Here is a 12411-nt window from a genome sequence, read left to right on the forward strand (position 1 = left end):
GTGCAAGAGGACAAAAGAGACACAAATCATAGTCTTTTTTTTTCACCTAATCTGAGAAGTGGCATTCCATTACTTTTGTTGTATTCTGGTTGTTAGAAATCAGTCGTTCAGCCCTCACTCAGTGGGAAGGGAGTATACAAGGGCATGAACACCCAGAAAGCACGGTCACTGGGGTCATTTTGGAGTCTACCTCCTGTAGTAGGAAACACGGCTTCCAGAGGATACTTTCTAAAAGGAAGGGGATAAAAACTGAAGAATGGATTTGAGTTGTTAGAAAAGATTTCATTGGCAAGTAATGATTTTTTTGGTCAAAATTTTAGGAAGAATAATTTTTCAGCAATATTACCAATGACCTGACAAGCTGAGAGCCTGAAGGCAAGGAGCACAGAGGCCATGTGAGTAATCTAGAGAAGGATTTTAGATGTTTCTTGACTTGGTGACTAGACAGTGAGAATGGAGTGAAAAATCAGGAAATACTCCAATAACAAAAGATTGACAAGAAAATTTTGAATGAGTTGATAAGTGGGAGAAAAAATAAATATATATGCTGGGCCAGGCATCATGTTGGATATTTTGCATATTTCATTTCTTTGAATCCTCTCAATATCCTATGAGATTGGTATCTTTTACACCGTTTTATAGAAGAGACCACAAAAGATACAAACTAAATGAACTTGCTCACTGTTATGCAACTGCGACATTAGGATTTTTCTCTCTTCTGGCCCTCATGTCTCCAACCCCAAATGCTTTTTTTGTTGCATTAGTTTATGGTGTTGTTCTGGAGAAATAAGGGATGGTGAAAACAATCATAATCATAATGTCATGCAGTCATTTAGCATATTCTAGGCACTGTGGTTAACTCTTTCATATCACCACAATGAATTCTCATAACAACCTCTTTAAATGAAGAAGGTGCTGTTATTCCCATTTTATAGATGAACAAACAACATTCAAAGAGACTAAGTGTACTAACATTATAAAACTAGGACACACAGATGTCACTGACAAAAAAAAAAAAAATGGAAAGAGAGATGCTTCGGCACAGAGAGGGATGCTTTTGCCAAAAGCCCTTGGATGGTGGGTGCAGATTTAGGAATTTTAAACATTAAAATGTGAGTTTGAGGTTTTTCTCCTCCAGGGAAGAAGCGGCTCTCCTCTATTCTCTCACAGAAGTGCATCTGAAAATACATAGAACCAAATTCAAATCCAGTAAACAAATTCCAACAGAAACTGCATAATTAAGGCTATTTTTGTGATTAGCACCATTTAGTTTCCCTGAATTTACCAGAGCAAACATTGCTACAGCAAAAATTACTGCTAATGGTTGAACCTAACAACAAGAGAAAATCCCCAGAAGGGTCTTTTAGGCCCCAGCTGCAGCTGTGTTTCACTATATTTCATCCTGGAAAGCTGAGATTAACAGGAAAATCAGGCTCTACTGTGCTATGCAGATGTGGCTACAACTATCTGAATTTATTCAGCAAACATTTGTTCAGTGCCCACTATATGCCAAGCAATGTACTAGCCACACCAGGATTGCAGGGATAAATTGTATCTGGCACTCTCTAGGAATGTTCAGATGAAAGAAGTTGATGAGAGAAGGCAGATAAAGAAACGTCAAAGCATTATGAGTGATGTCAGTCACACAGTGGGAGCATAAAGGAGTGAATTAGGAAAGTCTTAAGGGCAGCAGCTTCACAGGATGTTCTCATGTACACGGTTATTCATCTTGAAGCCCTGGGGCAGGTTGGGGCCGGTAAGTGAGGAGGACAGAGGCATGGAAGTTTTCCTGGGCTTGGGTAGAAGCTGGTGCCTACTCCAAACTGGGAATATGAGTAGAGGAACAGGTATATATAGAGGAACGGAAAAGTTTTACTTCAAAAATGACCAGTTTGCTTATAAAAGATTCATGTGTTGGGGTCTTCTAGGAATTTACATTTATGAGACCAAAGTTTAGCAAACGTGGTTACAAGATACAGATTGGAAAATCTTTAGCCTGTTGCTACTGCAGTATTGACACCAGCAGCAGCAACAATAGCAGTCACTCGTTTTGAGCACCTACCATGTGCCAGACCTTGTGTTAAATACATAAGCAGCATGTAACTTAATCTCATGACAACTTTCGTATGCTAAGCAACTGTTTTGTCCTTACTTTATAGATGAAGAGATTAAAGCTTAGATATAGACACTAATTCCCAATGTCTCAAGGCCAGGACTTGAACACAGGTCTACGTGACTTCAAAACCAAAATTCTTTCGTTGATCCCCACTTAACCAACTTGCCAATATAACAGATACTCTCTGTTCCTTCTGCAAAGCCTAGACTGATATCTGTAGCTCTCATGAATGTCCCAGGCTCTAGTATGTCTGCATACGTCTCCCACTAGTCAAAAGTTATATGTTTACCAAGAGGCAGAACCTGTTGGTTGTACTTGTTGTTATAATTATGTTATTTTATAAAATATTAAGTGATGTAATATGTGTGTAAAGGAAGTCGTATCTATGAAAACTTAATACAATGTTTTGGGAAGATTTAATAAAGACTGGCAGCTCAAGAAAATTAGGTGTGAGAAGGAAATATAAAAGATAGAGGAAAACCATAAAAATCTAGAGAAATTTTGCATTCCTTTTGTCTTGGGAGGATCTTTTTCATCTGTTTTAAAGATGCTACAATAATTTCGTAGACTATATTTTATTGTTGTAGTTTATACAAGAGTGCATAAAATGTCAGTCAGCAGACCCATAAGCCAAGAGGAAGACTTGACACTACAATTAAAAGATAAGCAATAAATGAATACTTCTGTGATTTAAGTTAACATAAAATGGTATGCATATGTGTGTGTGTGTTTGTTTGTCAGTGATTCCTCTCTGTATTGCAATTAACCCACCAGTACTGCTCCTGATTCTTTCAAAAGGGAATTCTATATACTTGCCCAGGTTAAGCATATTATGAGAGAAGAGAAGAGGACAAGAACTTTGGAGCCCACTATACAGAGGTGTGAGTCTGCAAAGTGAATTCATGATAATGTTCAAAGCCGTGGAAGGTGAATTTCAATACAACAGGATTATCCACCCAGGTTTGGGGTTGGGATCATTAAAAAGTATATTCCCAATTTTTTTTTTTTCCTGCAGAACTTTAGTTTCTGTAGACTGGAAACATCATAGCATAGAAGGAGGAGCATGGGCTTTGAAATATGTTGGATGTAGCTTCAATAATTTAACTAATTGACTTTAGGTATGGTCTCTGAGTCTCAGTTTCCTCAAATTAAGATAGTATGGTAACACCCATATCCCGTAGTTGAGGAATGTACAATGCTGAGCACACAGTAAGTTGCAAAAGTATTGCTCTTCATTTTTTACCCGTTTGTGTGGGGCTATTAAAAATATCATATATTGTATCATATAATATCATATATATCATATATTAATCAAAAAGGTAGGTAAAGACATGAAAAGGAAAATTTACTATCTCTGTCAGTTTTTTACCCAAAAAACTGTTACTGCCACATTTGAAGTGGATTTGCGTGTTAGGACAAAGAATTTCAAGAATCTCTGGTTACTGGAAAGATTTTTAATTTGAGCAGAAATAGAGCTAGATACCAATGGAAATACTTTGTTGAAGTAATTTTGGGTTTTGTTGGTTTGGGGTTTTTTTTTTTTTTGGTACAACATTGTTCATCTTCCTTTGTAAATGGCAGATTTAATCCAATCTAATTTTGAGGTTTACAGCATTCTGCTGACACATTCCATGTTACATATTTTATTTGCAGTATATCCACAAAAACAATTTCCATTTTCAATAAAGATAAAATATTAGAAGAATCTATTTTTCTTAGTCCACTAACTATAACTTTTTTATTTCCAGGTATTTAGGAGATTCTGTAGTAAACGCATCCTTTATCCTAAAGCCTATTTAAGGGTGGAATGGCAACTGTTCAGGAAGAGAGAATTATAACATAATGTTTTAAACATGACATCCCTAGCCTATAATAAGTAATAAGTAGAATCGAGACAGCAAAAGACATATTTGTCCTCAGGATGCTTATAAGGCTAATTGGAGAAAGAAGGCATTAGTAAATGAAAAGATGAAATGAGTGATAAGAATTTTAACAGTACTGCAGGTAATTTGGGTATTGGGAAGGAGAGGATACTGGCAAAGTCCACAAAAGAATCGAGAAGAATGCTTAACAACTTATATTTCTGAAGATAATTTTCAAAATTAAATTGTATATGGATGACAAAGTGCAACTTATACTTAGAGGTAAGAATTGCATATGTTGTGCATACGCTATTCCTGTTATTCACAGTAAGATTGTTAGTATATTACTGCCTTCTTAACAAGTGACCACAGTTCATTTTCTTGATATTACTGAAAACCTCCTTAGGAAGTTCTATATATTACCAAGTTAATGCATTGGCATTCTTGGGTTTATTCTTTTAAAAATATTTGCTGAGATCTTGTTATATGTCAGGTCCCATCCTAGGCACATATTTATATTAATTCTCTCACATATAGTGAACAAGTATTTATTTCCAAGTTAGCAAAAGGAAATCAAATTGTTCATTTCAACTCATGTTTAAAATGTGCCACATTGTTATGGCTTAGTCATACTTTAAATTTAGCATAAGAGTTTCTTGAGTCATTCAATGCTGTATATAGTGAATTCTATATACCTGGTTTAAGCCTTCATAATAAAGGCTTGGGTTTTGCTGCCAGTTGTAATGATAGGGTTAAAAACAAGTACACAGTTTTATACCTCTATATGAAAATTTTTCAGCAACGTATCTTGAGATTACTTACTTGCCAGTCTTGCTGCTTTCCTGTTAATTAATTTCACTGGAATTTACCAAGTATTTGTTGGCTGTAGAAATATGTATGAACAGGAGATGAGTTAATTCACAGAATACAAAAAAAAAAAGCCAGATCTGGAATTTTAAGATTTGTAGGATCTCATTGTGCTAATAAATAAGTATAAGCTATCTGACCAGCCGGCTCCCATTCTTGAGCTACCTTCACCTGCCAGTGGCAAAGACATTTGAATTGGTATTTATAGTTTAGACATTTTCAGACTGATTTCTACAGAGATCTAGAGTTCCAGGTACTGAGGAGATATATAGGATCAAACTGGAGGCCACCAACCTCTTTTCCTTTTAGTCAAATCACCTGTGATTATATTTGGGGAAAATGAAGGTTCCAACTAACCTGTAACCAGTTTGGAAAATCATTGCTCCACATGGAATATTCTGAGCTTACTTCTGTACACAGGTGCCACCAATGTCAAGTTCTCCATGATAATAGCCTCTGTGTAGGGAGGTAGAGCGTGAAGGATGCTGTGGCAGTGTGTTCATCATGGTCGATGACCTTCAAATTCCTTACTAGAAACTGTGTCCACTTTCAGGCTCTGCAATTTAGAGAAACGTGGAAAACTTGGAGAGAAATCAGAGCACAACCACAAAGACAATTACAGCAAATTACCTTTGAGGCAACTAGAATTATTTTATTGAAAAAGAGAAATCTGAAGGCAATTTAATAATGGTCTTTCAGACGTTGGGAATTATTAGACTGGGATTAAGGACCAGATTTCCTTCATGTGCAAACATGGGCAGGGGGAAAGGTGAAGCAGGGGGTTCCTGCTTTGGCAGGAAGAATATAATACAGAATCAAAAGAAAAAAACGGCAATCAGATGCTGAGCCTATTTAATCAAAGGAATAGATCATTCAGTACACTGTTCATGAAAGTGTTTTAAAGACAATATGAATTCCTATCTCTGTTTTATGTGTTAGATAATGTGCTACCTGAAGGAATGAGGATGAGTTCAATGAACTTTGTCTTTTTAACTCTGTCAGTGATTTATCTCTAAATTATATCATAAGGTACAGATTTCAAACAATTATTTTGAATTACAGTATCATAACTTGATGCTACCAGGAGAGGATCTACTTTCTAATAAAGTTAAGGAAATTAGTGGCAAAGAGGAACGTTTATTCCAGAGGTCATGAACTCATATACCTACAGGGACCGGTGGGTATTACAAAGGAGTGAAGCTAACAACATGAAACAATATGGCATTAGAAAAGTTGTGGGGTATCAGAAAGCATATAATTCCTCTAAAAGGGGCAATCACTACTAACTTGCCAATTGTTATAATGTCCCAGTATGCCTATATTAACAGATGTTTGGCTTTCTCAAGGAAAGCTGGAAATCTAGAACTTTATGTGAAACATTTTTCTCACATTGACAAAATATTCAGATTTATAAACGTGCTAGGCAGGCAAAACAATACACTTGGTGCAGGCTGCAAGTTAGAAACCTTTGGTTTATTCTTTAGCTCACTAGTTCACCACCACAATAATTAACAAGCAAACAAAACAGAACTGTTTGAAGTCTAAAGCTTAGGAGAATTAATCAGCTAAACCTTTGCAAGGCTTAATTAAGGTCCCTTCCAACTCTGTGATTCGTTAAACTCCCCTTCCCTTTTCCTTGCTCCCACTATTGGGTGGTGTATTCACAAAGAGAATTTGAAGAAATTACTTATTTCCCACAGCAACATAATTTTATTTGGTAAAATAATCAAATACTCAGATTGAAAAAACAATTCTTGTTTCTATATTAAAGATGCCACTGATACTAGTAGATTTTTAGAAACGCACTTGTATATGGCATAGGTTTGTCACTTTGGATCTTTAAACTAACATTTGTTTATAACATTGACTGCATGAGGCATGCTTGACTGAAAAACCTACTTACACTTTCACCATTTGGGTACATGTCTTACTTCTCTTTTATAAAATATTTTCAAATAACTCACCTCCATCTGGGGTAAGGACAGCTGGATTTCTGAAATCCCCTTCCTTTCAGACAGGAGAATATGCCACAGATGAAGAAGAAGATGAGGTAGGACCTGTCCTTCCTGGCAGCGACATGGCCATTGAAGTCTTTGAGCTGCCTGAGAATGAGGACATGTTTTCCCCATCAGACCTGGACACAAGCAAGCTCAGTCACAAGTTCAAAGAGGTATGCCACTACGCTGCAAAATATTTCTCTATGCGTGTTCATTTCATTAAGTATATATTTCTGTTCAAATAGTATATTAAGAATAATCAGTTTGCAAATGAAAGCTTTTTAATAACAGGTTGTCTTGAGTCTCATTGAATTTCAAGTAAAATTTCAGTAAATCTCATTCCACAATCATTGATTTAAATGCTTATTTGTCATAGTGACATACATGTAGCCCATAATTTCAAGCAGTAACTTACATGTGCAGTTTTATGATGTTTAAGTTATGTTTTTTCAGTTTTACAGAAGTTTTGGTACCTGGTGATAAGCTGTTCTCTTAAGGCAGGGATTTCCTAAAAAGGCTCTTTTTGTCTTTCTGTTCATGAAATAGGTTTCTAATAAGCATCAGATGGCATACTCAAAGGGTTTACTCGAAGAGAGTTTAATACACAGACTTTGAACAGAGTTAATAGTACTAACAAGGGGTGTTGAAGTGCATGGGGACTGACAACAGCAGGAGGCTATTACCATCAACATCCGCAGCTTTATAAGATGCAGCCACTGCTAAAAGCTGCATCCTTGGGGCAAGGGTAAGAATATACCCTGACTCTGCTTTCCTTTTCTGCTGATGCTTCCAAACCCAGGCAAGGGAGTATGGTGATGCAGTCTCAGAGTCTGAAGAGGTCAGACTCCTGAGGCAGTGTGCTCTTAGAGAAGGGCCAAGAATAGAACCTTGGGGGAGGAAATGTGGATAGCTTTTCTTCCAAAGTAACTTCTCAGAACCCTGACACATATAAAACAAAAACAGTGATTAACAGGTCCCCAAGCAGTTTATACTTCCTTGTTTTGGAAGAGTATTCTCCATCACTGAATAGAAATATGTCATTATTTACAACTTGTTCATTTCTTATAAAGACTTTCTAAATTAACTGATATCTTCAAACCAAAGAACAATGCAGAAAAAGAAAAGTTCTGCAGAAAGTGGCTGGGTGTGAGGAAGAAGTGTAATCTAGTACCTGTTTCTCTGCAGCCCTTATTTGGTCAAAGAATATAAGTTATCAAGAAAAGTAGGTAGATGCCTTGTTCTCTAAGAATATTTTAACTCACAACCCAACTTTAACAAATATTGAAGGCAATGAGATCAAAGTAATATTCCCTGGCAAAAGCCTATAATACAGCTCTTTCATTTTGCCAGGTAAGTATGACCCCTAGTCTTTGGTAGATAATTGAGCTGGAAGAAGAGTCCATATTCTTTTATGGAAGGTGAAGAGCCTACAGGGCACAGATAATATATGGAAAGTTATATCTTCCATTTTCAAAATTGAGCCAAGGACTCAAAGCTCCATAAATATTGTTTTAAGCATGCACCATTGTGTAGAGTGATCTAGACCAGGGGTTAGCAAATTACGATATATTGTCCAAATCTGGCCTACTTTTTATAAATAAAGTTTTATTTGAACACAAGCATGCCCATCTCTTTATTGTTTGTGGCTGATAACATACTGTAACAGCAAAGTTGAGTAGTCGCAATAGAGACTGTATGGCCTGCAAATCCTAAATTATTTGCTTTCTGGTCCTTTACTGAAAAATGTTGCTGACCGTGGTGTAGACTGCTGTGTAATCTGGCTGATTCTGTGTAATGTGGCTGATTTATGTTTAGCCTGAGTAACCAGGTCTGTAACTTTCTTTTAGTTTTGCTTTCTAAGAATTGGAATTTTGTCCTCACCTTAATAACAGGCAATATCACATCGTCCCACTTACAATTCTTTTATCTTCTTTTGTTTTACATTTAACATTAATATATTCATTTCTTCAGAATATTGTCCCTGCGTATCACCTGTGTGGCACTCTTTTTGTGAACTTTATGTGATTAATATACATGTCCAAATATTATATAGCACTAGGCACTTTTAACAGGATTATGCACAAAACTTGGGGTGAGTGTAAAGGGTCATATTGTATTAGTGTCTTTACAAAGTTTCATGTTACAGGATTGTCTTAATTATTTTAAGCAAAAGTATGTTTTACTACTTGGGCAGAACACATTAGACTGACATTATCTCAATCTGTTGTACTTAGGGCCTGTTTTGTATCTATCTTCCTGCTAGACTTTAAGCTCCCATGTTTTTGTTTATTATCATGTCCTCAGTCTTTGTATAATTCTTGGCATATAGTTAGTGGTGAAATATTTAGGGAATGAATGGCGTCAAACATATACTGGAATTTGTTGTATGATATAAGACATGTACCTAATTTAACGTTTCCAAATAGCCAACAAAAGTTGGTTAACCCTTTTATTAAATGCTCATTTACCAATTTCCCTTTGGTAGGAGGGCCGACGTTATTATCTAAAGAATGTGTGCCTTTACCTTCTGAACTGCTTATGGCTTCATAGTCTGCTCCATCTTCTCATTTTTCTTCAGTGCCTTACTATTAGAATATACATCAATATTGATGGGCTAAGTCACATTATTCCAACTTTTCAAAAATTCCTTTATTTTTCAACTTATTCAAGAAAATGTATGAATCACTTTATAAATACCCCTGAAAAATACTCTGCATTTTTTGTTGTAATTATGTTAAACTAGTAAATTTGCAGGGAACTGGCATTTTAAAAATCACATCAAATCTTTTAATCCAAGTTCATGGAATATATTTGTTTAATTAAAGCCTTTTTTCTCACCCTCCCTAAAGTTTTATCGTGCCCTTTATTCATTATGTAAGTCACATACATACTAAGTTACCTAAGTATCCAGCTATAAGTAACAGAACATATTACTGGAGTAAGTTAAATAAAAGCTGCCATATAGCCAGTCATGGTGGCTCATACCTATAATCTCAGTTCTTTGGGAGGCTGAGGTGGGAAAATGGCTTGAGCTCAGGAGTTTGAAGTTAGAGTGAGCAATGAAGGTTGCCACTGCACTCCAGCCTGGGTGACAGAGCCACACAAGACCCCATCTCAAATAAATAAACAAAAACTGGGAGGATTAAGATGGCAGATAAGAGTCAGGACTGCTTGCAGCTCCTGCTTGGATGGACAGAACAGCGTGTGGAGACTCACATCATGAACTTTTGCCCCAAGAACTACCGCAGGAAAATACCAGGAAAGCCAAGAGAATCCACAGACCTTTCGAAGGAACTGGATCACCACTGCAGGCTCCCTGAAATGCCAAAAACTGAGTCTGCTTGCTTTCTCAACAGGGAGGCTCCTAGTTTAGTGTGAGTTCTCAGCGCTGGTCATGAGCTGCCTGGAAATAGACTTGGCACTGTTGTGAAGGGCATGGTGGGTGTGAAACTGGCCATTAGGACCCTGGACTTCGTGGGAGCAGAGTGAGGCCTATGACTGCCGGCTTTCCCCCACTTCCCTGGTGGCGTATGTGACTCAGCAGAGGCAGCCATAATCCCCCTGGAAATATAACTCCCATTGGACTGGGAACCACAACCCCATCCCCCACAGCAGCCACAGCAAGCCCTGCCCAAGGAGAGACTGAGCTAAGACACTCCTGTCCCTCCCCCAACCTGGTGGTCTTCCTCTACCCACCCTGGTAGCTGAAGACAAAGGTTATAATCTCTTGGGAGCTCCATGGCCCTGCTGACTGCCTGAGAAACCTGAATACTTAACCAGGTATTCATATTTTGCCCTAGGGCAAATATGCATCCTCCCTATAGGACCCCAGCTCATGTGCTCTTGAAATTGCCACCTCCTGACTGGAGTCCAACCAATATAAGACCAGCACACTAAACAAAAATACAACCAAGGACCCTTCTGAGTCCACGTCATTCCCCTGCTGCCTCCATCAAAGCAGGTGCTGGTATCCATGGTTACAAGACCTGAAGATGGATCACATCACAGTACTCTTTGCAGATACTCCCGAGTACCAGCGCAGAGCCTGGTAGTTCCGCTGGGTGGCTAGACCCAGAAGAGCAAAAATAATCACTACATTTCAGCTCTCAGGAAACCCCATTCCTAGGGGAAGGGGGAGAACACCAAATCAAGGGAGCACACTGTGGGACAAAAGAATCTGGACAGTAGCCCTTGAATCCCAGATCTTCCCTCTGATGTAGTCAACCCAAATGAGAAGGAACCAGAAAAAACAGTTCTGGTAATATGATAAAATAAGGTTCTTTAACACCCCCAGAAGATCATACCAGTTAACCAGCAATGGATCCAAACCAAGATGAAATCTCTGAATTGCCAGAAAAATATTTTAGAAGGTCAATTATTAAGTTAATCAAGGAGGCACCAGAGGAAGGTGAAGTCCAACTTTAAAGACATCAAAAACATAATACGGGAAATGAAAGAAAAATTTTCAGTGAAATAGATAGCGTAAATAAAAAAACAGTCACAGCTTCTGGAAATCAAGGACACACAGAAATACAAAATGCACTGGAAAGTCTCAGCAGTAGAATCGAACAAGCTCTGAAGAAAGAACTTCAGAGCTTGAAGACAAGGCTTTCAAATTAACCCAATCCACCAAAGACAAATAAAAAAGAATTTTTTTAAAATGAGTAAAGTCTCCAAGAAGTTTGGGACTATGTTAAATGTCCAGACTAAAAACAATTGGTGTTCCTGAGGAAGGAGAGAAATCTAAAAGTTTGGAAAACATATTTGGGGGAATAATTGAGGAAAACTTTCCCAAAAGAAAGAGAAATAAATCCTCGAATTACACCAAAATAGAACCTACTTAAAGCATAAATCTCACAGGACCTTTATAATAACACAATGGAAAAAAAATATTCAAGCAATAAACAGCACAGTGCTAGAATAGTACCTCACATATCAATACTAACATTGAATGTAAATGGTCTAAATGCTCCACCTAAAAGATACAGAATGGCAGAATGGATAAGAATTCACCAACCAAGTTTCTGCTGTCTTCAGGAAACTCACCTAACACATAAGGACTAACATAAACTTAAGGTAAAGGGGTGGAAAAAGATATTGTATGCAAATGGATACCAAAAGCAAGCAGGAGTAGCTATTCTTATATCAGACAAAACAAACTAAAGCAACAGCAGTTAAAAAAAGACAAAGAGAGAAATTATATAATGATAAAAGGACTAGTCCAACAAGAAAATATTACAATTCTAACTATATTTGCAGCTAACACTGGAGCTCCCAAATTTATTACTGTTAGACCTAAGAAATTAGATAGATGGCAACACAATAATAGTGGGGGACTTTCATACTCCACTGTCAGCACTTGACAGGTAGGTCATCAAGACAGAAAGTCAACAAAGAAACAATAGGCTTAAACTATACCCTACAACAAATGGACTTCACAGATATTTGTAGAACATTCTACCCAACAATTGCAGAATATACATTCTATTTATCAGCACATGGAACATTCTCCAAGATAAACCTTATAATAGGCCACAAAACAAGTCTCAGTAAATTTTTTTTTTTTTTT

At 37.2% G+C, this 12411-nt stretch overlaps 1 protein-coding gene across 2 annotated transcripts in view; it reads left to right on the plus strand.

The window, feature by feature from the left end:
• Positions 1-12411, plus strand: part of PPP1R9A (protein phosphatase 1, regulatory subunit 9A) — a 405188-nt gene that overhangs the window by 328744 nt on the left and 64033 nt on the right. For both annotated transcript variants that reach the window (XM_011974681.1, XM_011974682.1), the window contains exon 8: positions 6860-7015. In XM_011974681.1, the coding sequence (XP_011830071.1) occupies positions 6860-7015 (156 nt within the window). The remainder of the gene's footprint in view (positions 1-6859; positions 7016-12411) is intronic.

The sequence above is a fragment of the Mandrillus leucophaeus genome, unplaced genomic scaffold (assembly GCF_000951045.1).
Source record: "Mandrillus leucophaeus isolate KB7577 unplaced genomic scaffold, Mleu.le_1.0 Scaffold148, whole genome shotgun sequence".
Taxonomy (NCBI): domain Eukaryota; kingdom Metazoa; phylum Chordata; class Mammalia; order Primates; family Cercopithecidae; genus Mandrillus; species Mandrillus leucophaeus.